Here is a 26,821-nt window from a genome sequence, read left to right on the forward strand (position 1 = left end):
CTGGGATGATTTCACTCTGTACTCTGTCTAGCCTAAACTGATCCGTTCCCACGTAACTCTTTGGGGTTTTCGCGCCAGAATGTCAACGGACCCAAAGGGTGGGAAGTTTCCCTATAATTAGTAGTGCCCTTTTTTGAATAGTCACTTCTGCCAATTGCTACATTTGTGTGAACACCTTGAACTGTATGAATCTCTAATAAAGTTGCTGCAACTGGAACACCTGTGTGTTGACTGGGGAGAACTTGAAGGGACCCAACTGGCAGGGACTGACAACTGGTGGCAGCTACCCATTGAGAACATGTGGACTATTGTTTCAGGGCCATGTGATCACTAAACGGCTTGCCAGGAGGTGTCAGGGAAGCAGGGACTTCCGTCTCTGGTTTCCCTCCAACCACCATGATATGGCCGGGTGGGGAAACATATATTATTCCTAGTAAACCTGTTACCAGTCTTTGGAGTGGACCACTGTAGATTGCAGCCAGTAGGGGGTACAGTTAAGTGCTTCTGAATAGTAAATTATTTATTTTATTTATTTATATCATATTTGTATTCCGCCCTCAGGGTGGATAACAACCTTAAAATCATTTTAAAATGTTCCATGTTAAAACATTAAAATATCCCCATCCGGCAGATTGGATTACGGGACCAGGTTAAAATCTCCCTACCTGATTTATAGCTTCTCATATACAGGACACTTAAAAAAAATATACTGAAGGCTGGAAAAGTGGGCTAAAACGAACAAAATGAATTTCAACAGAGACAGATATAAAGTTTGGAATTTAAAAATGTAAAGTTGTTCATTTAGATAGACAAAAATCAAATGCCTAATTATAGGATGGGTGAAGGTTGTCTTGGCAGTAGTAGATGTGAAAAGGATCTAGGGGTTTTAGTAGATGATACACTGAACTTGAGACAGCTGTGTGATACGGCAGCAAAAAAGGCAAATGCGATTTTGGGTTGCGGATGAAAGGGAATTGTTTTCTGTTGTCCCAGAGGGTTGGACCAGAACCAATGGGTTGTAATTGAAGCAAAAGAGTTTTCAGCTAAACATTAGGAAGAACTTCCTGACAGAGCAGTCCCTCAGCGGAACAGGCTTCACTGGGAGGTGGTGGGGTCTCCATCTTTGGAGGATTTTAAGCAGAGGCTAGATGGCCATTTGACAGCAATGCTAATTCTGTGACCCTATGATTCCATGATTTTCTTATCTCTGGAATCACTCAGAGCAGCTTACAAAGTGTGTTATTATTATCCCCACAACAACCACCTTGTGAGGTGGGTGGGGCTGAGAGAGCTCTGGGAGAGCTGTGACTGACCCAAGGTCACCCAGCTGGTTTCAAGCGGAGGAGTGGGGAATCAAACCTGGTTCTCCAGATTAGAGTCCTGCCGCTCTTAACCACTATACCAAACCGACGTACAATCAAAACCATGGAGCCAGACTCAGCTACTATTTCGTAGCCTGTTGCTGAAAGACTGAGAACTCTGTGATGGCAACCTGTGTGGTTACCTAGTTGATAGCTTCAAGCCTCAGTGCCTGTTTGTCAAGAATTATGGTGGAGGGAGGGAATTGTGTTTGAACTGGATTTCAGCATTCTAACATCTGGCTTTGGGAGCCCAGCTTGAGGGGGGATGTCAGAAATGGTGCAGGAAAGCAAGATACCACTCTCAGCTTCCCTCCCTGCAGCAGACGCGGCAAGTCCCCCCACCCTGGCCTTTGGTACAGCTTGCCAGAGGCCGAGACAGTGACTGCTGGAAGCCCAAAGCCTCGCCTCTGTTCCTTAAGTGGCAGGCCTGTGCTTCAGTTGGCCTGATGGCAGCATGAGGCTGCCAAAGGCTGACGGGGTGGTTTACTTGCCAGGTGATTAAAGCATCCTCCTCTTGTACAGCTGCAACCCACCCAGCCCCCAAGCTGCAGGTACCACCTCGTTGGTAAATGCTGACATTGGGAGAAGACGTGGGAAGCGCCTGTTTTGGACTGCATGCAGGCACCCCGGGCACCTCGCCAAGGCCTGAGGATGCACCTCGGAGTGGGAAACGCAGCCAGTGCTTCTGTTGTGAGCAGGTGAATGCCCCGATGGCTCACAAGGAGACTGAATGGAAACCCCTCCTTCCCAGAAACGGCTCAGGCACCGAGCAGAGGAAGAGGAAACTCGCCCACAGCTTTGCTGCACGCTGAAGCTGCCTGCAGCCCATCCCGGAGAATGGTTTAATCACCCACCATCTCCCTTACATGTCCCCTCCCTCAGGGATGAGAAGACCCTCAGGGGGGTGCTTTTACAGCTGGGTCTCCACCTGTGCAGACCGAAGGACCAGTTTGGCCCAAAGCTCTGAGCTGCTGAAAGCACCGGGCAGTGGGAAATGCTAATTCTGATCAGGGCTGTCAGCCAATTAAGGCCCTTTGAGCTGGCTAATCGCAGCCTTTTAATGGGGTAATTAGCCAAATAAGCTTAAACACATTTGCATGTTACACCAAGTCCTTTTTGATGGAAGTGTGGGAAAACTTGTAATTTCAGGAACAAAAGGTACCCCGGATTCGGGAAGGAAGGGCCTTTCTTTCATCCCTTCCCCGTTATGGCAGTAATACTCTCTGCCCAAAATACCTTCTAACATTCAATAAAAATGCCTCCCACGAGTGTTTGCCATTAGTTATTACAATTGACCTCTACTGACTAGTAAAATAAAGCTGCAGTTAATAAATCCACGGATTAAACCCCTTACCCAATTAAAGTTAATGAATGAATGAATGATGATCATAATATTAATAATAATATACCAGAGGCGTTTCAGCTGGAGGCAAAGCGCTTGGAATTTTTAAATTTTATTTTTACTTTCTTTATACCCTGCCTTTTTCTTCAGTGGGGACTGAAAGTGGCTTGCATTGTTCTCCTGTCCTCCATTTTATCCTTACAACAACCCTGTGCTGTAGCTTAGGCTGAGAGAGTGTGACTGGCCCAAGGCCACAGTGATCTTCCACAGGGAGCGGGGATCCAAACCTGGGTTACCAGATCCTAGACTGGCATGCTAACCAGCACACCATACTGGCTTTTTGTGACACATTTCTGCCTGCTTAAAAGGGGTCCACCAGCACAGAGAGAGAGAGAGAGAGAGAGAGAGAGAGAGACTCTCTCCAAACTCCTTGCTTCTTTCCTCTTTCACTGCCTGCTCCCCCAGGCCATCTGCAGATACTGACTCCCTTGGAAGGGGGGCTCCTTCCTTGCATGGCAAGGCCAGCAGGCAGCAATTCTGGTTCCCTCTTACAGCAACCCTCCACTACAGCATTCAATTGTGCATGCATTGAATCATGGGGAGACCCTGGGAGGGTAGCTGGTAGGGGTGTGCAATTCGGTATTCTGATTCGGGGGAAAAACCTGAATTGGGCTCGGATCAGAAAGATTTGGAATTCCCGGATCAGAAAGATTCGGGATTCCCAAATCGGGCCCAGCATTACTGGCCCCATTTGGAAATACCAAATCAATGCTTTCTGAAGTGATTTGTATCGCTTCGGGAAGCTTCGGGAAAAGGAGCAGCCACTCCCGCGGCACTTTTCTAACTGGTGCCCATAAATGATATTTGGCCCCACAAGTGTGAACCAGAATTGGGGGAAGCTAGGGCCCAAGGGAGGTTACAGTGCTGCCCCACTCCTGGAGGGGAGTTCCTCTACATGTGGTGTTTAGAGCAGGAGGGGGCATTTACTTAGAGGCAAATTCCCTCCGAGTTGCAGGCAGCCTGCTTGGCAGGTTCCAAGGCTGCTGAGCACCAGTTTAGTTTATTTTATCAAATTTATACTCCGCCCTCCCCACGAACTGGCTTAGGGCGGCTAACAACATATATTATACAATTAAAACCATATAAATATCTAAATGATGAGGTGACAGCTGAGGGTCCCATACCTCGCCTCTTTGTAAAGAAAGCCCTTAAGAGAACCCCCCCCCCCGCCCCACGTCTCCTGTGTGCTTTCGTTCATGCAAAGCTAGCAAAAATCTGTTGTGCTGCCTCTGGAACCTCTTGCCACTGGAGCAAGCGGGGAGCCTGGAGCAATACCGTGGGAGCGATGGTAATTCTGCAGGGATCATGCACCTTGCTCCCTTCACTTTGCATGAGCCTGTATCCCCCTGCTCGGGTGCCCTTGCCTCAGAGGGAGGGGATTGCAAGTGGTTTCTATCCCCCTGCCAAGGGCCTCTGGAAGGAAACTTAATTCTAGAAAATGAAGTTCTCATGCAAGTGGATGAAAAGTGAATGGAGAAAATGTATGAGTGCCGTGGGCAAAAGTTGGCAGCGCTTTCCTCTAATTCGTAAGACAGAAATGCAGCCATTAAAAGAGCCCTGCTGGATCAGACCCACAGCCCATCCATCCTGCTTGCCAAAGCCGTCAAGAGATGCCCCAGGAAGCCCGTAAGTGGGGCCACAGAGCCAGTCCTTTCCTTTAAAAGAAGCAAAATCATGAAATTTTACTGGGCCCAACCACATGACGCAAAACACAGCGCAAGCTTTCGAGTTCTACAGAACCCTTCATCAGGCTGATCTTACAAATATTTTTAAAAATGGAGGAAAAAAGCAGAATGCCTCAGGACCAGATTGTAAGATCCGCCGTTAGATGTTGTCAGGCTCACGGACTGTCGTTTGATTGCTGTAGAAATTAGATCCCAGCACCTGCATTCTGGAAAGAAGAGGCAAATAATGGGACATCATCACCTTATTTGAAAAAACAGAGCCCGGCGAGGTCTAAAATTTTTACTATCTGATGCTTGACACTGCTAACTTGTGGATTTCTGTGACTTTTAAATTCTGTCCTTCTATCGTGTTTTTAAATTTGTAATTTTTTTAAATTGTTGTGCGCCACTTGAGCCTGCTTGTGGGGTGGGATACAAATGTGATAAAATAAATAAATATATGTTACCCCAAGCCCATGTGAGAATCACAGACTGTTCCATGTCATTGTCCTTCAGCAACTGGTAGTCAGTGATACACTGCCTCTGACCATGGAGGCTCCATTTAGCTGTAATGGTTTACAAACATGGGTGGACCTTGCCCTCACAGACAGATCACTCTTTAAAATATTTACCTGAGTGGCTGTTTCATAGCAAGGAGTTCCACAAGTTAATTATGGGTTGCGTGTAGAAGTTCTTAATTGAGCGAGCCCTGGGGGCCTGCCAGAGGGCACGGACTAGGAACGCAGCACCTGCCGAATGGATGGGAAGGACGGGGTTTCTGGCTTCTCTTGGCCCAAATGAAACTGCTCTGTGTGTGATTTTCGAAATTATGGGCTGTGGTAGAAATGAGCCCTTTTTTCTCCTTTAGCACATCGAATTTAAAAGCGTTAGACTATCACTGAAGCTCCCCTAGCAGCTGTTCTTGCCTTGAATTTGAACGCCAATCGCTTGAGAAAGGCATCAAAGGACTCCAGTCGAGCGAGGGCTGCCAAGATCTTACTTGGGCACGAACTCAGACTTGACTGGAACTGGGGCTGCTGGGGGCGTCAGTGTGTCCAGTGCAGGCTGCAGGATCTGGGTGGGAAGGGGGGTCCCGTCCCGTGGGCAAGGCACCCCTGACAGCTTCCAATAGCAATGAGATGTAAACTGAGAATTCTGCCACACTACCTCTGAGCTCCGTGGGAAGTGAGATTGTCTTGAATGATACTGGGCCCTTTGTTGGTGTTTGGAGCCCCGACAAATCACCCATTTGCAGCTGGCTCTAAATAGACTTGGACTAGGGAGATCTGGGTTCGAATCCTTATTCTGCCATCCAGCCTACCAAGTCCACTACCCACTGTGAGGATAAACACACAAGCAGCCACCCTCAAGCCCCTGCCTCTGGTGACTGCCTCGTATGAATTCCTGCCCCATCACCCCCCCCCTCCCAAACATCTCTCTATCCTGCCAGGCCCACAAAGTGCCTTCCAGCGAAAATGAATTGACAAGTTCCACTCTGGCTTTTCACACCCCGGGTTCATTTTGCCAGCCTTGGCAGGTTTGGGATTTGGGGCTCTCCAGGGACTCCATCCCAGGATGTTTTAAGGAAAAGGTTGCCAGTTGTCAGGCTTCAGAACCAAGACTCAGGTTTTTTTTGGGGGGGGGATTCATTCTCAGAGTAGGGTTGCCACCCTCCAGGTGGTAGCTGGAGATCTTCTGGAATTACTGACCTTGGTGGGGTAAAATGCCATAGAGCCCACCCTCCAGAGGAACTGATCTCTGTCATCTAGAGATCATTTTTTTTTTCAAGGAGATTTCCAGTCCCCTTCCCTCAAGGTTGGCACCCCTACCTCCACGCTGAGGATCCCCAAGGCCTGTTGAGATGAATGTGTCCCCCCACCCAGTAAAGCTCTGCTCACTCTCTGCTATTCTTTGGCCCCTGATATAGCAAAGTTCTGTGCACTCCAGGCTAGCTCTCTGGACAGGGCACCCAAGCAAAGGTTGGTGTGGGCAAGATGAGGGAGGCCCCGGTCCCGTAGGGGCTCCTCTCACTGTAATCACCCAAACGGATCCTGCCGTTGTCGTTTCATAGCTTGCATCAGCTCGCTTATCAATGCATTTTGTGTGGGTGCTGCCCTCCACTCGCCCGGTTTTCACGGCCTCGTCCCGCCACCCATTGCTGACCCTCCTTCTGCAGTTGATTTCAGCTGCCACTGCTGCCCTCTCCAGACTCATCTGCCACCACCCTTCTTTGCCTTCGTTTTTTTCTAGTTCACAGTGTGGGGGTAATTGTAATTCTGCCAGGGACTCATTGCCAGCCCCCTTCCTTCCACAGCCTCAGCCATTTCAGGGGCATTTGCCGCATGGCTCTACAGCCTGTCCTCTTCTCCAGCGCGCCATCTGCTCTCAGTCCCCTTCCTTCATCTGAAAGCAAAGCCAAATTGGCCTCTTGCATTTGAATAAAAGAATTTGTTTTCCATTGTCCCAGGGAAAAATACATCTGAGGCATTGTTTCCTTCTGTAGGCATGGAGAAAATTCCTTTGACGCTTTCGAAATATGGCACGGAAATCGGGAAAGGGACTGGAGGGCACCATTGTCACAAAATGCATTAGTAACCGAGGCTGGTCCAAGCTAGGAAGTGACAACAGCAGGAGCCATTTGTGTGATTGCGACGGCCAGGATGCAGACACCGTGCATGTTCGTGAAATTGTGAATGTAGAAAATAAAATTAGGATCCGTCTGCTCTCTTCCCAAAGTATCCAAAACGTATTGAAGTGTTATCAGTTTTCCTTCCTGTACAGCAGAGAATCTTAACTTCCCAGATGCCTGATGAAGAATTCTGTGTAACTCAAAAGCTCACAGAAGAATCTGCCAGAAGACCCCTTTACATCTCATGGTTTCCTATTTGGAAGGTGTTTGCACGTAAGGATGTACATGAATCACACGTATAGGTCATAATGTATGGTTTTTAGATTTTTCCTCTATGCACAGAAAGTATTTCATATTTTGCATTTCTGGGGCATTTTTATAGTCACCTCCATTTAGACAAAAGTACTATAGGAGACTTACGGTATTTTGCAATATCTGTTTATTTACAAATATACAGGTTGAGCAGGTATCAGGGAAGCAGAAATACCGGCACTCGCAAAGCAGCATTTAACGAACATTTTCCCCACTCTTGTTTTCGGATGGAATAGAGGTTTCCATTTAATCCTCGCAACAATCTTGTAAGAGTGACTTCGTGGGCATCTGGATATTAGAACGCCGATCTGCCCAGGCCTAGCGCAACACACCAACCGCTACTCCGCACCGACCCTTGAAGTCACTGATGCATTTGCCAAGAATCTTTAAACACGTCATTCTGTTTGCTGCTATTTCCAAGGTTATTCTGCACATTTCTGGATTCCCCAGAGTGCTCCAGCAGAGCAGCTCAGAAGAGGACCTTTCGCTCTGGAGGCTGCATCTGTTTGCAGAAACCGGGTTATGGCACACCACCCCCACACCAGATCACACAGATCTAACAGCCAAAATTCCAGGGATATCATATGAAAGGGGGAGTTCCTTGCATTAGGCATGCACCATGGATTGGATCCTGGTTACTAATGGCTCTTGCATTGGGCTCAGTGGCACAGCAAATGCTCGGCATGCAAAAATGCCCAGGTTAAATCTCTGGCATCTCCAGGTAAAGATCAGGTGGTGTGAAAGACCCCCGCCTGTGAACCTGGAGAGTCACGTCCAGTCTGAGTAGACAAGACCTTGATGGGCCAAGCAAGGGCCTGATTCAGTATCAGGCAACTTCACGGGCACAGCGCCATCAGCGGAAGGGAGCCAGAGAATCTAACCTCATATCGACCACCTCCATCACTTTTTACACCAGTGTTACAAAGAGAGACGGTGTTCTCAGGATAATTTGTGGAAGCCCCCAAAGTCTGCTCAGGTGAACCAAAGCCTCCAAGCTCCAAAGCCTCTGGTCCATGGGCCACATCTACAGGTAGGGAACAGGAGCCAATGAGATGCTCGCTCTCAGCCACTCCCCACCCTCACACCCGGGTGTCCATCGCATACATTTTGGCAGTGGACGTCTGGCAGGACGGGTGGGACAGGCTGGCGGCCATCATTCCAGGGGGGGCGTGAGCCTTCCGCAAGGAGCCGCAGGAAGAGTATCTGCCGGATCCGGTACCTGAGTCCCGCACCGAAATAAGAACCACTGGTTAGCAAAAGCCTAATAACTGTTTTGTTCACAGCTGTCTGCTGCAATTTACATTTAAGTCAAAATGTTCCCGTCCCTTGAGAGAAAATTTGAGGCTCGGAGAATCTGATGAGTTCCAGCAGCCTGCTCGCTTTCTGCACGTCTCCCAACAGCCCACTCCTGCATGCTCTGCAGGGAGCGGGGGGCGGGGAGTGGGGGGGGAGCGATGCCTTCCTCCAGGGCAGAAGCAGAAGGACCCCCATTCTGATTCTTTCACTTTTGGAGCTGTTGCCATTCACTGCAACAGGGAACACAATTCCAAGCGTAGCAGTTTTGCTTCCCATCTGATTGGGGTGAAGTTCTTGGGAGCAGCAATCTCCCTATTGTGCCGGATGGATAGCAGAAAGCATCCTTATTTTACAGACCGTTCAAATCCTTACCTCTATCTGGCCACCCCATAAGCCAGGCAGAATGCCACCCCCCACCCTTGCAAAGGCCTCATTTCCTAGAACAAATATTCAGCATGGACTAGACAATAACTGTTCCTACTTCCCAAAAGACCCCTCTGCAATAAGTGGCAGAAAGTGGCAAAACAAACAAAAGTGGCAGAACAAACAAAACAAACAAAACACTTATTCTGCAATAGGTGGTAGAAAGTGGCAATACGGAACAAGAAATGCCAACCAGACCGATCCCGTTCAGTGCTACCTCTTCTGGTTGGACAATGTCCCTGTCACATACATATTGGCTGATGCTCTCTTGAAAAAGGAAAATAGACCATGAAGCACCATGAAGTTATTGGGGGCTGCTGGATTGGAGCAATTTTTGGAAAGCAAAAAGTAAGCATTGTGTGCACAAAGCTTTGGAGAGACAGTTTGTTGCAGAGGGCGCCTGTAGGAACTGTCTCCCCATGTTACGTATGGGCATATGATTTAAGGTGTCTCAAATTCCAGTTTGCTAGGATTTTGTAACAGAATGCCATCTCCATCTTATTCACAGGTAACGAAGGGTGCTGTGCTTGAGAGAGTGTCTCTGATAGTTTTGCACTAGACGCTCTGCCGCAGCATCGTGCAGGGAGGACTCTCTTGGCAGCAGAAAGGGGCCTCAATCGCATTGCCTTCTGCAGTCATCAAAGCCTTTGACTCTTACCTCTGAAAAGATGCATGCAGCAGGTCAACAAAGCGCCGGATAGGAAGCAGCCCAGTGCACCGCTCAAGCCCAGCCAACATGACCAACCAAATTTATACTGGATGCCCACAAAGACATTGTGCAGAACCAGGGTGGAGCGCTCCACATAGACACCGATGGCATACCAGACAGATCCGATGAGCCCAGGGAGACCTACAAGAAGCAGAGTGGGGTGACGGAGGGTCTAGCTGGGGTCTACTCACTCTTACGGCGTTCCATCTCTTGATTCACTTGTGATCTATTCTATGGAGTTTAGCTTCTAAAACAAAAAGGTTCCTCTAATCAGAGTTGCATGCTTATGCCACAGTTCACAGATGCAGGAAAAAAATCCTTTTAATGCACCACTGATTGCAGAACTCCAGTTTCCTAAAACTCTCTGCTTACTTTTTACAAAATGAACAAGTTTGGAGTCATGATTGTGTAGCTATCCTTGAAAGTGTCTGTGAACCATGCCTGCTGAAATCTCTGGAAGCAGAAAAAGGATTTCCACTGGTTAGCCTTCACTGTGTGTGTGTGCGTTATGTGCCATCAAGTTGCCTCCGACCTCTGGCAACCCTATGAAGGAAAGACCTCCAAAGTATCCTATCATTAACAGACTTGCTCCGATCTTGCAAACTGGAGGACGTGGTTCCTTTTATTGAGTCCAGCCATCTCGTTTTAGGTCTTCCTCTTTTCCTACTGCCTTCCACTGCTCCTTGCCATTTCCGCAATTAGGAAAGGCGGAATATGTTATGCAAAACAGTACAAATGGCAGAAAAATAATGAAAAGCCAGAGATACTGTGCACATGTGCTTCATTTGCATGGTTTATGAAGGTCACAGCCCCCAGTTTTCCTCAGTGAAGGATTTCAACATGGCCTTGCCTGTAGCACCCCCTCCCCTCACCCCCAATTACCAGCTTAGTTTGGAAATGTGTGCTTTTGTGACCTGCTTTGCACGCTGAGGCAATCTATGCTTTTTCCGAAGTACGTCAAGAAAAGATAAATGAGCGAAGGCTGATGTCACACACTCTGCGATGTGCAAACCTGCCGTTACTGGCGTGTGCACACATACGTGAGTGTGTGTGCGCAGGAGGTCAACTTCTGATGCCTATTCAGGGGCAATGCACTCTGCACGAGCACAGAGGAATGCTATTATTTCACAAATTCCCGACTGAGCCCTGGCGCTGAAAGTTCAGTTTGAGGGAGTCCCCTTGCCCCAGATTACGACTGGACCCCCACCCCCCATGAGAACTGCTGCTGGCCAACCCATGAGCTTGCTTTGAGAGGGCTAACCCATGGGCAGATGCCAGTCCGCAGCATTTGACATGTGGGCTAGAGCACACGTGTGCATATGAAGGAGGAGAGGGTTGGGGGAAGCAACCAACGAGGAGACGAAATTCTCAACTTGTCTCGTGCTGCTCATGTCCTGGGCAGGTATTTAGTCCACTGTGATCATCAGAATTTCCTCAAGCACTTTTGACCCTACTGAGCAGCAGCCGGGGTTAATTTATTCATCCTTGCAACCACCCAGAACGGTGGCAGTGCAGAATCAGGAAGCAGCAGAAGGCCCTCAAGTCCCAGGTCTAGGGGTGCCAACCTCCAGATACTGAACGGAGATCTCCCAGAATTACAACTTGATCTCCAAGTGACGGATATCAATTCCCCTGGAGAAATGGCGGAGTTGGAAGGTTGACTCTCTGGCATTATATCCAGGTGAAATCCCACCTTCCCCAGGCTCCACCCCCCAGATATCCAGGAATGTCCCCACCTGGAGCTGGCACCCCTGCCTCCCCAGGCACCTCCACCTCGCTGCAGCCTTTCAAGGGATCACAGCTCCCTGCTGGAGGACACCCAAAGCAGAGGACCCAACATGATAGAAGAAAGGAGTTTGCAAAGGAGGGAGGGAGCACCCGTAGCCCCACCCCCCCTGCCCAGGGTTCGCTGTCACCAGCTACCTCCGGCGAGCAGCATTAATCCAGAGATGAAGCAGATGCGGGCCTTGCTCCGAGGCTCGTCCGTCAGGAATTTTACACAGTCAAGGCCCAGAAGGAGGAAGGCGAATGCCAGACCGGCCAGGATGTCAGCTGTGATCAGCATTCCTCGGGTCAGGACCAGTTTCACTGCAGAACAGGGTGGGGCGGGGGAAGTAGCTGAGGTCAGCAATGGGACGAGGAGCCAGCCCGGCAGGGAGACTCCCTGATGTTGGATGTCTGACAGTGTCCTGAACTGAGTCGGGCCTCTCACCCATCTAGGCTAGTCCTGACTGCTGTACTTGGCACACACTTGGAGAGGGGTCCCCAGAATGTTGCCTGGCACCTGCTACTGAAATGCCCCTTCTACTGGGGATTGTCTGAATGGAAGGCAGTAGTTGGGCCCCCTCCAGAACCAAATCTTGTTCCAACTGCCTCTGCAGCCTTCCATACCCCGGAGAGATCTTTCTCTCAGAGCCAAGCTACAAGTGATGCCTGACACAGGTTGGACACTTGTCCGCTTCCCTCAAGTTTTGATGGGAAATGTAGGCATCCTGGTCTTGCTGCTGTAACGGAGAGCCAGGCTGTAAAACCAGGACGCCTACATTTCCCATCAAAACTTGAGGGAAGCTGACAAGTGTCCAGCCTGTGTCAGGCGTCACTTGTAGCTCGGCTCTCAGTCCTGCCATTTCCCCATCTGGGAAGAGGCTCCAATGGTTATCTGCATACATACCCGGGTGTTCAGCAAAGATGGAGTCGTATTCATCACAGGTGGTTATCCCATCGAAGGCATTGGTGACGCATTCCCACCACAGGCCTCGGCAAGTGGCACTCACCTACGTGGGGAAGAAAGCTGTTAATTGTGACACAGGACCGTCCACGTACGGGGCACTTTTCAGATCAGCTGAAGCAAAGCCAGGCAGCTGGAGGAGAAGTGGAGGAGAAAAGCAAGGCGGAGAAAAGAAGCAATGGGGTGAATAGAAAAGAGTCCAGTAACACCTTTAAGACTGACCAACTTTTACCGTAGCATAAGCTTTCGAGAACCACAGCTCTCTTCGTCAGATGCCTGTGGTTCTCAAAAGCTTATGCTACAGTAAAAATTGGTTAGTCTTAAAGGTGCTACTGGACTCTTTTCTATTTTGCTACTACAGACTAACACGGTTAACTCCTCTGGGTCTATGACTATGGGGTGAATGGGAGCAAAGGCAATTCAGGGGGAGTGAAGACTGAAGCCTAGTACCCCAATAGGAAATGGGGGGCCTTTAGGAAGGCTTGAAAAGGGGGGGGGGGAGAAGCAGTCTTATTCAGCTATGCTGGAAGTAGGGTTGCCAGCTCCAGGTTGGGAAGTTTGGGGTGTGGAGGCTGTGGGATTTGGGGAGGCGAGGGGCCTCATTGAAGAGTGATGCCATAGAATCCAGCCCTCAAAGCAACCATTTTCTCCAAGAGAACTGAACTCTGAACCCTCTTATCTAGAAATCCATAATTCTAGGAGATCTCCAGGTCTCACCTGGAGGTTGGAAACCATACTGCAGTAGAGGCAAAGGGTCTATGGAGGTCACAGCCCAGAAGAGAAGTTAGTGCCCTGCCACAGAGATCCTGCACAGTAAAGACCGGGAGCTGGGGAAGCTGTGAGGCTTGCGTGGGGCTTCATGTATTTATTCAGAAGATTGAGATGTCAGAGTTGGAAGTGAAGGACTTTGCACTGTCTCCTAGTCTTCAGGTTTCAGAGGGGGACCGCAAGAGAATCAAGGGTCCGTGTATTCCTCCTTTCTACTATCCCAATGCTATTCCTTTGAAGTGCCAACACAGGGCCAAGCTACAAGTGAGGAATGACACTTGAACGGCAAGCGAACAGACTCACGTGTATTCCTCCCTGTTCACTTGCTCTCCACTTGCGCTCCACTAGATCAGGTAGTGAACAGGGAGGAATACAAGTGAGTTTGTTCACTTGCCGTTCAAGTGTCATTCCTCACTTGTAGCTTGGCTCTCAGAGACTTCCTTCCATCTTTACCTTCCGTCACTCTTTTCTCCATCTTGCATCCATGACAGCAGGACCTCCATCCCTCAGCAGCATCCCAGCCTAAACAGTTAGATTAGAATGCCGTCTCTACTTCTTTCTTATCTCAAGTGCAGTTCCTTAAATAAAGGACTCTCATTTCCTTACTAAAGATAAAACCAGTCGCCATGTGGATATTTGTTCCTCAGCGTGCACATGCACATGCTTTCTCTGCTCAGTAGGCCACACTGCCTATCAGCCAGCACTCCAGAGATCTGGTGGAGAAGACAGGCAAATGAATTTCAAAGCTAATCTCGCACCCCTCCAGAAGGGGAGGGCACAGGTAGCTCCGCTGGTCCAAAGCAACCACAGGCAGAGCACCCAGGAAAAAACTTCCTCCTAGGTGGTCTGCTTCTTAAGGGACGGATGCACTCAGTTTCTTGCTAGACCGTCCTCCAAAGAATCCCTGGTTTATAGATTTGCAAGTGGTGGTTGCCATTCCTCCCACTTCCTGCTTCTCCAGAGGCTGAGATTCCCTCTGCACGAGATATCTGATGCATGGTGCAATATTAGCTGGGAAGGGTAGTTTAAAAAGACAGAGCTGGCAGCAGGGCAAAGGCTTTGCTCTACACTGGAGCTGTGTGAAGGGGCTGTGAAATGCCAGGAGGGAAGGTTCAGCCCATTAGAACCACTTCAGGTCCAAGCCCAGCTCTGGAAGGCAGCTCCAGCCCATTTCTATTCCTCGCTGCCCTCTGGTTGCGACCCCACAAATATCTACATGGATCCTGGTTTTATCTTTAGTAAAAAAAAACGAGACTTCTTTATTTAAGGAACTCCACTTGAGATAGGAAAGGAGTAGAGATGGCATTTGGAGAGGTGAAACTGACAGAGCCTTTGGGGAGGCGAAAATGAAATTAACAAACCCTCTGAGGAGTGATCGCGGCCGGCTCTGTCTTTTAAAACTACACTTCCCAGCTAACATTGCATCTCCTTACACTTGAGGAGCATGCACAAAGGCATCATGTGTAGAGAGCGACTCTGAGAAGACAACCTGGCACAGTTCCACCCAGCAAGAATCCATTCACTTTCCTCGGTGCAGGAAACCGAGAAGGGCCCTTTGGATCAGGACCGAATGCATCTTTACATCCTTTCTCCCTTCCTTGTGTGTGTGTGGGGGGGGGGGTTTGGGGTGGCTTTTGTTTTGGACCGGGGAGCCACTCAAGACCACCAAGTTCAAAACCAGACTTGGAATCCCCTTCTGTAGGCTGGCTTGCCGGCCCATCTACCAGGCATGCGCAGCCCGTCCTTTCAAGGGAATACGGACCATTACCCCCGTACTGATATTTAGAAAGGCAATGAGCTGACTAGGTGAGAAAAGCAACTCAATCTGTCAGGTATTAACGCCGAAGGGCTTCTGCGGAACAGTTTGGTATTCATGCCCTGCGCAGGGAGGCAGGGAGGCAGGGAGCGTGGCTGCAGTTAACACTCCCCTTCCCCACTCCCTCCCCTGCCAAGCCACATTAACAAGATGCAGAAAAAAGCAATATCTGGAGGTGCCTTTGAACCAGGCAAGGTCACAGCAATCTTTGCGGTTAAATATGTGGATTTATCAACAGGGTCTCACACTAAGTGGGCAATTTATGAAAGTCCCAACTGAATGCATGAAGGCGCCTTCTCCTGACTCAGTCCCTTGGTCCATCAAGGCCAGTTTTGTCTAGGCATATTGGAGGAGGGTCTCCGGTGGAAGTCTTTCCAGTCCCCGACAACCTGATCCGTTGGAGCAGAGATGTCTGGGCTCGAACCTGGAACTCTCTATAAGCCAAACAGGTGCTCTGCCACTGAGCTGTGGCCCTGGTCAAAATTTACCAGATTCTCCTTTACAGATCTGAGTAGAAGTGGGCACGAACCAGGGAAATGGTAGTTCGTTGCAGTTCGTGGTTCATCACGTTTCATGAACTACAAACCGCCATGAACTTGCCCGGTTCGTGAACTGGTTCGTTTGGTTCGTCGGGGGCTGCAGAAGGTCTCCAGAAAGTCCATCGCCCCTGTTGAGCAGGCAGCAGATTGATTGGCGCCAAGCTGTCTGCAGTGACAAACCGAAAAACGAACCAGGCAAACTACTCTAAAAATCATAGCGGTTTGTCGCAGTTCATTAGAAATTCGCTCCAATGAACCGCCGGTTTGCAAACCAAAAAAAAGGCCTGGTTTGTGACAAACTTTGGTTTGTATTTTGGTTCATGCCTATCCCTAGATCTGAGCAAAGAGGGCAAGAAAGAGTAACCCACATAGATCTCGCCATCGGAAAGGGCTTTGATTCCTCAGCCTTTATCAACCCATGCACCTTCCACAATCCCCATTGCATTTCCATCTTGGTGAGTTCAAAACTAGAGGGAAGATGGAATCTCTCGTGCTGCTTTTAGATTTATTTGGATTTCTCTCTCTCTAGAGAACCTTCATGTTTTTGATAAAGCATACCATGGCATTAACAGCAAGGCTGTTGCCAGCCAGGGAAAAAAATGGGTCAGGGGTTCAAGGAGAATGCTTTTCAGAGAGACATTATTGTAAGCAAGCTCTTCATTTATGCAAACTGGCTTTCTCGCCTTAGGTTTCTGTATTGTCTGCTGGTGGACAATAGGGGCTTGATGAATGGCTCTTGATGGCTAAGGGTCGCGTGTCGCCTCTGAGCCGCTGGCTGGAGGGCTGAAAAGGACAGCAGTTGGAGTCTTTGCTTTACCCAGGAAGTGAGAGAGAAGCTGGCCCCACAGGACTGCTGACGGGTGGAAGCTGGCCGAAAGGGCTTCAAGTATGCTGAGAAGCTGTGGTTTCAAGTGTCATTCTTTTCCCCGTTGACTCAGCCTCTGCTACGCTCTCACTGAAAAGGAAACTCACCAACTAGTCTTGCAAAGTTGCCCCAGGAACGTCTGAGCCCTTGGAAGAGTGGGAGCACGAAGTGGGAGCACGAAGTGGGAGCCAATGTCTTTCACGGTTTGTAAATGTGGAAAGTCCTTGGTGATCAATGGCTCTGGTCTGCATGGTTGCCCGTGTTTGGCTTGTCCAGTGTCCCACTTATCAGCCTTCGTGTGAGGTGCAGCAGTTAGCAGTTTTCTTTGGGGTGGCCTGGCCCTTGAATTTACCGGGGAAATCCCATTGGGTTGCTGGCTGCTGAATGCCTGGAGCAAACGGAGCCAAGGAACCCTTACGGTGATGACTGGTGTGCCCGCCCTCATCTTCACCAGCCACAGTGCCCAGGTCTGACCCAACTCGCCCCTGCAGAACTCCCAGCTGTTCATGAGGCGCTCAGCTCGGCACGGCTTGCTCTGGGACTCTTCTACACGGCAATCCAAAGCAGAGTTACTCCAGGCTAAACCCATTGATTCCCATCCACCCCAGGTTTCCACAGCAAACTGTTAAAGCAACACACCAAGGCCAAACGAAAAGTGGTAAATGGGTCTTCCAGTCTCTGCTGGCATCATTTGAAAGGGTTTATTTCACTTTCATTAGATCCAGAGGAGTTAGCCAGGTTAGTCTGTAGTCACAAAATAGTAAAGAGTCCAGTAGCACCTTTAAGACTAACCAACTTTATTGTAGCATAAGCTTTTGAGAACCACAGCTCTCTTCGTCAGATGCAGATGCATCGGATGAAGAGAGCTATGGTTCTCGAAAGCTGGTGATGCATCTGATGAAGAGAGCTATGGTTCTCAAAAGCTGGTGATGCATCTGATGAAGAGAGCTATGGTTCTCGAAAGCTGGTGATGCATCTGATGAAGAGAGCTATGGTTCTCGAAAGCTGGTGATGCATCTGATGAAGAGAGCTATGGTTCTTGAAAGCTGAAAAGGAAGACGGGGGGGGGAAATCACCTCTAGAGTAAGCCAGCATCTTTCCCTTGCACCAAATGGCTGGGTTTTGGGGGTGGGGTTGGGTTGTTTTGGGGGGGGTAGGACACATTTAGAGAGTTTGTACAACCCTGGTCCAATCTTGAAATTTGTGCTTTCCCTCAAGAACGCAACCTAGTTTGGTAAAATAGCTAACAAACTGTTTCCACTGCTGTAAGAATTTCTGCCCACAGAGTGCAACTGTCTCGCATTTCTCCTCCCACTGGATCCCAGAACATCCCTCCAATGCTATGCCTAGGGTGTATCCTTCCCACCTCCAGAGCAGCAGTTTTGGGGGCATTTGGGGCTGCAGCAGGAAGGGAGGCGAGGAAGTCGCACCGCGTGGGCAAAAATCCTTCCGTCAGCAGAAACGGTCCGTGGGCTCCAACCCATCAGATGCAAGACCTAGAGACAGACTATGCAGAGTGAAATTTGATACTGAGGCAGGGAGTGGGAAAGAAGTTGCTATCACATCAAGTAACTATCCTATACACAATATTAAAAGAGTCCAGTAGCACCTTTAAGACTAACCAACTTTATTGTAGCAGAAGCTTTCGAGAACCACAGCTCTCTTTGTCAGATGCATCTGACGAAGAGAACTGTGGTTCTCAAAAGCTTATGCTACAATAAAGTTGGTTAGTCTGAAAGGAGCTGCTGGACTCTTTACTATTTTGCAATGCCAGACTAACACATATAACTCCTCTGGATCTATAAACAATATTGTGAATTTGGGGGTGGGGGGGTTAGCCTGCTACAGCCAAAGTAGCCCATAGTCCTGTGACCCCTTAAAGACTGGTGAATTTATTCTGGCAGGAACTTTTGTGAGCCAGCTGTGCATCTGACCAAGTGGGCTCATGAAAGCTCAAGACATTAGTCTTTAAGGCGTTATTTTTACTAAATTATAATTCATGATTCTTAAACTTAATACAGCATCCACAGGGTCCATATTGCATCACAGAGCCATAGAAGTGAAAGGCAGAACAACAGAAGGGTCAAAGCTGTGGCAGGATCAGAAGGGTGGCTTTGGGTCACCACTGGGTCGCCCTCTTTCTCGGTCCTACCTCCAGGGAGTCATCCGTGTTCACCATCCAGCAGTCGGTCCAGGTGGCTGCAATCAGGAACCCGGCGGAGAAGAAAGCAAAGAAGCAGCCCAAGTACTGGAGGAAGTGCTGCATTGTCCCTGGAGGTGGGGGGCACGCTTCCAGGCCCGTACCTGGGTCCCACCAGGTCTGCTGCAAAGCCTCAGCTCACCTTCCAGCCACAGCGGGAAACCTCTACTTGCTCCTGCTAATGATTGACAGAGATGAACGCAGGTTCTGCGGAGCAGTGAGACGGAGGGCCCCGACTTTGTGCTAAGCAACTGAGAGACAGCAGCCAATCACTTCTAGGCAACTAAAACAGCTCTCCATGTGGATGGAGGAAATGTTATGCAAAAATTGGGGACCTTAGACAGCACTCCACGTGCAACTGAAGGCAGAAGCACAGTGGCCTGGCCAACAGGCATCTTTCCAGCCTCATGCCAGAAGGGAAGCCCACCCACTCAGTTTCAGCCTTCCATCAATGACCCAAGCACCTGACCCAGACCACAAGACACACACGAGATGCCTCGACATGCGTTTCTCAAGTGCAGGGAGATGCAATATTAGCCAGGAAGTGTAGTTTAAAAAGACGGAGACAGAAGAGATCTCTCTTCAGAGGGTTTGTCAATTTCATCTTTGATTCCGCGAAGGCTCTGTCAATTTCACTCTCCAGGCTAGAACTGTGTGGGTTGGCAACCAGAGGGCAGCAAGGAATGGAAATGGGCTGGAGCTGCCTTCCAGAGCCAGGCTTGGACCTGGAGAGGTTCTAATGGGCTGAAGTTTCCCTTCTGACATTTCACAGCCCCTTCACACAGCAGCTCCAGTGTCTAGCAAAGCCTTTGCCCTGCCTTCATCTCTGTCTTTTTAAACTACCCTTCCCGGCTACCATTGCATCTCCCCGCACGTGTTCTTCACACGTCAGATGTCTCATGCAGAGAGACTCATAGGGAAATACTACCCAAAGGTGAGTTTTGTTTGCAAACATTGTCCACGCAGAAGACAATATGCTGAAAAGACATTTAGAGAACATTTAAACCACATTTTTGGCTACTGCAAAGAGAAGTTTCCTCCAGAATATTTGCTTCTGATCTAAATGTGAAGAAAATGAAGGATAAAGTTGATTGTGACTCCTATGGTCCAAATTTTTCGAGGGAAAGGAAAGGTAAAGGTGGGTCCTGGATATCTCCCAGAATTGCAGCTGATCTCCAGGTTACAGGGATCAGTTTCCCTGGAAAAAATGGCTGCTTCGGAAGGTGTCACATTCAAGGAGCAAAATAGAAAAGAATCCTGTAGCACCATTAAGACTAACCAACTTTACTGTAGCGTAAGCTTTTGAGAATCACAGTTCTCTTCGTCAGATGCATCTGACCAAGGCTCATTTTGAGGGGGAACATGAATGAACACAGTTCCAGTAGTTCTCCAAAGAGGTTACATGTCAGGTGGCCCTGCTCACCTGATTTTTGGCCATTTGGGGCCCGTTTTGGCCTGGATTGGGCCCAAAATGGCCAGGATTGAGCCTAAAACAGCCAGGATTGGTCCCAAAACAGCCAGGATCGGGCCTCTCATGGGTGGTGGATCACTCTCCCATTCAACAGCAGCCCAACTCTGACCATTTGGGGGGCATTTTCAGCCATTTTCAGCCCCTTTTTGTCATTTTGGGCCCAATTTCGGCCCTGAATGGCTAGGATTGGGTCCAAAACAGCCAGGATAGGTGACGTCAGGGGGTGTGGCATATGCAAATCAGTTAAGCTAATGACACACTTCTGGTGATGTCAAGGGGTGTGGCATATGCTAATGAGTTGTGCTAATGAGTTATGTTTATGAGTTCCTGCAGCTCTTTTTCTACGAAATCACCCCTGCATCTGACGAAGAGAGCTGTGATTCTCGAAAGCTTATGCTACAGTAAAGTAGGTTAGTCTTAGAAGTGCTACTGGACTCTTTTCTATTTTGCTGCTACAGACTAACACGGCTGACTCCTCTGGACATTCAAGGAGAACGTCCTCCCCTCCCCAAACTTCACCCTTCCCAGATTCCCCTCCCTGCAGGCTCCACCCCCTAATCTCCAGAATTACCCAACCCAGAGATGGCAACCTTGTTATCAAGGAAACATTGATGGGAACTCTGGAAAGTTTACAGTGATGATGCCTTGAAAAGCGAAGAGAGACGCAGCCAGTGATGGAGGTGGGTTTACTCACCACACTGCAGCAGAAAAGACTGACGGAGTTCCAAAAGCCCTAAAACGTCCTGTATTAAGGAGGGGGGGGGGGATTGCAAAGAAAGGCTGCCAACCTCCAAGTGGTGAACTGGAATTACAACTGATCTCCAGGTGGCATAGGCCAGTTCTCCTGGAGAAAATCAGACAAGAAACAATTCCCGTGTACTATAATGCCTCCACAATCAACAATAAAGCACGTAATATTATTTCCAGAATTATTTATTCACCAATATATAAGGGGTATATTAAACAACTTGTATTTCAAATTATCTCTCTTAGCACATTCAAGAACTGCACCACATATTGCACTCCCCCTTAACCTCAATCATATAGGCATTTCAGACGTCCTGTAATTATTCTATTAAAGTGTCACGTGCTCCAAGTGCTATAATTATTACAATTAAAGTGCATTTACTGGTCAGACATCCTATGACACTACTTTTCCTATACAGGCTTTAAATTGCCTTGTTCACAATTATAATATACAGACACAATATAGGTGCAGTCCAAGATTGACTCCAGACACTGTGGGTGTCACAGTTCATGGGTAGACCTATGTCCTTCCAATATACGTTGTAAACTCTGTGACTGAGTTCTCTAACGGACGGTCCAGATCCTTGTAAGGTCCGTTTCCAAAGTTCTTTTTCAAAGAGCACAGTAGTCAGAGATTCTTGCAATTAACCTTCCATATCCCCTTCTATCCATCCCCATCTCAGATGGAAGTAATTGGAATACTAGAAGGGGATATGGAAGGTTAATTGCAAGAATCTCTGACTACTGTGCTCTTTGAAAAAGAACTTTGGAAACGGACCTTACAAGGATCTGGACCGTCCGTTAGAGAACTCAGTCACAGAGTTTACAACGTATATTGGAAGGACATAGGTCTACCCATGAACTGTGACACCCACAGTGTCTGGAGTCAATCTTGGACTGCACCTATATTGTGTCTGTATATTATAATTGTGAACAAGGCAATTTAAAGCCTGTATAGGAAAAGTAGTGTCATAGGATGTCTGACCAGTAAATGCACTTTAATTGTAATAATTATAGCACTTGGAGCACGTGACACTTTAATAGAATAATTACAGGACGTCTGAAATGCCTATATGATTGAGGTTAAGGGGGAGTGCAATATGTGGTGCAGTTCTTGAATGTGCTAAGAGAGATAATTTGAAATACAAGTTGTTTAATATACCCCTTATATATTGGTGAATAAATAATTCTGGAAATAATATTACGTGCTTTATTGTTGATTGTGGAGGCATTATAGTACACGGGAATTGTTTCTTGTCTGATAGCAGTATTACCGTGTTGCTCTATATTTTGGGACTCCTGGAGAAAATGGCAGCTTTGGAGATCGACTCTCTGATATTACACCATGCTGAGATCCCGCTCTCTCCAAAGCCAACTTCCCCAAGCTGTACTCCAAAATCTCCAGGAATTTCCCAACCCAGAGTTGGTAACCCTATTGTGAAGCAAGGCAGTTCAGAGGGGCTGGGGGCGGTTAGAGCAGGAAGAGAGGCAGGGAGCTCATGAGAAGGGTGCCCCCCCAGAGATGTTTTGCTCCCCCAACCCCATTGTGGTTGTCTCTCACAATGGCTGCTTTGTGTTTCTCAAGTTGCAAAAGGCACCTCCAAGATTGCAAAATCCACGGGAAGCAGCTCTGGCTTCTCCAGGCTTTGTTTAAGGGACCGGCAAAGTGCATTTCCTGGGCCAGGCAGGGCAGCTTCGACTCTCTGACTCATGGACCTGCTGCCTGGTTATGGAGCAGTCAGGAAGCCTGGGCTGGATAGACCAGTAGGCACTGGAACCGCTCTGGGCAGGGCCCTTGAGAGAGGTTGGAAAGGCCAGCCAGGTGCTTGGAAGAGGAGATTGGGGCCACTGGGTTAATGTCTGGAAGGTGTCCGAGGCCTTAATCCTGTGCACACTTATGGGCAGTCCAATTGGCACCCAGAATAATTTGCTTCCAAGCATAGGCCTGGGCTCTTTGGGCCTGATGGTGTGTGCGCATGAGCTTCACTGTGTTCTGAAGGGCTAAGGGAGGTGAATTTGTATTCTCCGAATCTGTGTGTATTTCTGCAATACCAAACCTGAATACTAGGAAAATGTAAGGATTCGTTCTTGGCAGGAGGACGGACCCTGGGCGGGGGGGGGGGGGGGACACAAGGTTGAACAGCACTGGACTCAGCAAGCCAAACACACTATTGTGCTAAAATCCATCAAAGCTCAATTTTATAAAGCAAAGTATGAAGAGGTCTGAAGCAGGGAGTGGCTCCCAGCACCAGTGCCAGCAGCCCCCGAGGACCACCAAGGCAGGCGGCAGAGCCGGTGGCTGGTTGCTGGGGGGCTTAATAACTGATATGCTCAGATCACCTTGAATAAGGTAATCCAATGCTGTATGTAAACAATATGACTTAAAGTGGCGTTTGTGTATTGTGTTTGGTTGGTGTGACTGGGATTGCATTATTTTTGCAGGGGTGTAATTCCCCAACAAGAAGACGGGCACCTGGGATACAGCTGCTTCAAATGAGTGAAAAAGGACTCACCACTTCGTGGAATGTTGAACTGCTTTACCTTTTCAAAAACATTGTTGATTTAAAGTTTTCTGTTTGGTTGCACTTATGAGTTAGTTTTTTAAAAAGTTTTAAAAGTTTAAAAGGAAAAAAAAAGAAAAATTCTTTCTTAACATTGTGTGAAAGTTGCTTCCTAAGCCGCCATAGAAGCCATGAAAAGAAAAGTTCCACCTGCAGCAGGTAAGATGACGTGGGCCACAGGTAAGGGCATGACGGTTGCATCACGGGGTCTCTCTGTGCTTGCGATGGGCACCTGCCTTGCCAGCAGAAGGGCTCAGGTTCAGTCATCTCCAGATAGAGAGTTTCAGGTATTGGGAAAGTGGAGAGCTGCTACCAACCAGCTGAGACATGGCTGGGACCGATGACATCAGGGTCTGCCTTCCTAAAAGGCAGCTATGGGTGTTCATATGAATGGGGCTCAGGTTAACCCAATTTACTGGCGAGTAGTGTGGTTTGTCTGAGCCTGAATCAAAGGTGAATGTTGGAAGGAGAGTGCCAATCTACCCAGGAAGTCAAAATTGCTTCAGTCAGTTTGTCAGAATTTGAATGCAATCAGAATTTGGCTTCGGCTGTAGACTGCAACCGGGTCGTCGACTGCGGAGAAGAAAGTTTTTGCTCTCCATTTTCAAAAAGGGAAGGTAGCCAGGCCATCCCTTCAGTCAGCAGCTGAAGCATAACAGTTTGGGGAGGAGCAGCAAAAAAATCACAAGACGGGGAGCAAGCTTTGGAGTTTGATGGGACTCTTCCTGGGTCAGACATGAACTGCCTGCATCCTGAGCATTGACTGCCAGGTGGTGGCAGCAGCAGCCTCGTTCTTCGTGCTCATGTTGGTGTGCGGCTTTTCCAGTCTGAACAGGCCTGAAGAACCAGTGACTGATGCACGAAGCCCAGCGCAGCGCTCTGGCCACACAAAATGGAGGTTTATGAAGGACTCTGATGGGTCAGGTCGATAAGGCCAGGTGCGGAATCATAAATCCCGAATGAAGAGGACTGAATGCTTGAGCGCTTGGCTTAAATCTTCCTCCCTGACAAAGTGCAGTTCCTGGATCAAAATTTTCTTTATTTAAACTATAAACTACACACCACAACACAATAAACAACAAACATAGAGAACAAGAAAAAACACACAATTCTAAACATAACACACTAACAATACATATATCTATAAAATTAAGAGGATGAGAAAAAAGAAAACAAAAAAATACCTAAATTACACTACAAGTTGAGTTCCGATTTTCTCCGCCACAAGTATATATCATTTCTAGAGTCCCACTTATTCTAGGTTAGTCACAAAACCCCTCTTTTTTCTATTGTTCCTGTTTCTTAAACCATAAATCCAGATGTCATCAAATCCTTGTTATCCATTTCATGCAAAAAGTCTATTAACGGTTTCCATTCAGTCAAGAAGTTAACGAATGTCCTTTCTCTGATTAATGCAGTAAATTTCGCCATTGATGTAAACTCCAAAACTTTTGTCAACCATTCCTTCACTATAGGCAATGTTGTAGTTTTCCACTTTTGTGCATAAAGTACTCTGGCTGCTGTAATAAAGTATTAAAACAGTGTTCTAAAGCTTTTTCCCAACTGGCTGTCCATTGTTCCCAACAGAAAAGACAAACTGCAGTTCCAGAGCTGGGGGGGAATTTTTTTAACATGGGGCAGAGTCTTGATATGTTTTCTTCCCTCTCATGCAGTCCACAGGGCTGTACAACATGCAACTTTGAAATATTTGAATAAGTTCTTAGACCTTGCATCTTGAGCAGACTCAATGCTCCAAATTGCTCTGCAGCTTGTTCGGCCCAGTGCCGCTCTGCAGCTATATAGAAGGACAGGGCTTTTTTTCTGGGAAAAGAGGTGGTGGAACTCAGTGGGTTGCCCTTGGAGAAAATGGTCACATGGCTGGTGGCCCCGCCCCCTGATCTCCAGACAGGGGGGAGTTTAGATTGCCCTCTGTGCCGCTCCAGCGGCGTGGAGGGCAATCTCAACTCCCCTCTGTCTGGAGATCAGGGGGCGGGGCCACCAGCCATGTGACCATTTTCAAGAGGTTCCGGAACTCCGTTCCCCCGCGTTCCCCCTGAAAAAAAGCCCTGTAGAAGGGACATTGTCAACACACCTCCTCTGCACCCAACGACTACATTTATTTTTATTTTATTTGTCGTTACTAAAGACCAGCATTAATAACATTATTGAAAGGAGTGATAAAACAGCTTCTTTTCAATTATTCCAAATCAAAAATGAATACATTTCTAAACCAAAAGAATGGCTTATAGGAAAGCTGCAGTTTTTCAGTGGGTTCCCACTTTTTTAAAAGCATTTGCTAAAACTTAGATATAAAGACCATTCTTCCAGGTCGTATTTGCTTCCAAGTGATTCTGGAATTGGGAAATTGCTCACGGGCAAAGGCAATCAGGAGCCATAATAAGGTAAAGAACATCGAAACACAGAGCTAGAAGGAAACCTAAGGGTCATCTAGTCCAGCACCTGCACAGTGCAGGAAATTCACTGCTATCTCCCTCCCTCCCTCACCTCCCTCCCTCTCCCCCACCCCATGCCCAGAGGAAGGAAAAACTCCTCCAGAACCCCCTGTCAATCTGACCCAGAGGAAAATTCCTTTCTGACCCCAAAGTGGCGATCGGCATTATCCTGGGCATGCAAAGAAGGGCCACGAAAGCGTAGCGTCCCTTCACGCTCTCTCTCTCCTGGTCTGTCTAAGTTCATATTGGCCATTTCCACACACATTGAATAATGCAATTTCAATGCACTTTAGCAATTCTTTAGAAGTGGATTTTTTGTTTCATACACGAAAACCCAGTTCCAAATGGTTGTTGTGGATTTTCCAGGCTGTATAGCCGTGGTCTTGGCATTGTAGTTCCTGACGTTTCGCCAGCAGCTGTGGCTGGCATCTGCAGTGGTGTAGCACCAAAAGACAGAGATCTCTCAGAACCCACAACAACCACAAAAATCCACAACAACCATCGTTCTCCGGCTGTAAAAGCCTTCGACAATATACCAGTTCCAAATGATCACTAAAGAGCATTGAAAGTGCATTATCCAACAGGTGTGGAAGCAGCCATGGAGTCACAGAATCTTCATAGGTGTCAGGTGGCCATCCAGCCTCTTCTTAAAGGCCTCCAAGGAAGGAGAGCCCACGTTCTTCGTTCTTAGCTGATTTCACATCTCTTCATTGGGGGAAATCATCCCACGGTTACATACATAGCCACGAAGGATGCATTTTTTCTCTCTAGGCAAACGCTTCCTCTAGAAATGGGCAGCTAGAAGAAGATTCAGCTCTGTGTCTATTTCACAGCTGGGCCGATTCCAGACGGCCCTCTGCATTCCGAAACGTCACGC

The 26,821-nt window shown here is 48.1% G+C and overlaps 1 protein-coding gene across 1 annotated transcript; it reads right to left on the bottom strand.

Moving 5' to 3' along the window:
* Positions 1–8,447: 8,447 nt before the first annotated feature.
* CLDN16 (claudin 16) lies at positions 8,448–18,778 on the bottom strand. Its single transcript, XM_054984174.1, has 5 exons — positions 18,665–18,778; positions 12,468–12,570; positions 11,720–11,884; positions 9,746–9,937; positions 8,448–8,587 (listed from the first exon to the last, which is right to left on the bottom strand). The coding sequence occupies exons 1-5, from the start codon at positions 18,776–18,778 to the stop codon at positions 8,448–8,450; spliced, it is 714 nt and encodes a 237-aa protein (XP_054840149.1).
* Positions 18,779–26,821: the final 8,043 nt, after the last annotated feature.

This window comes from Eublepharis macularius, chromosome 6, assembly GCF_028583425.1.
Source record: "Eublepharis macularius isolate TG4126 chromosome 6, MPM_Emac_v1.0, whole genome shotgun sequence".
Lineage (NCBI taxonomy): Eukaryota > Metazoa > Chordata > Lepidosauria > Squamata > Eublepharidae > Eublepharis > Eublepharis macularius.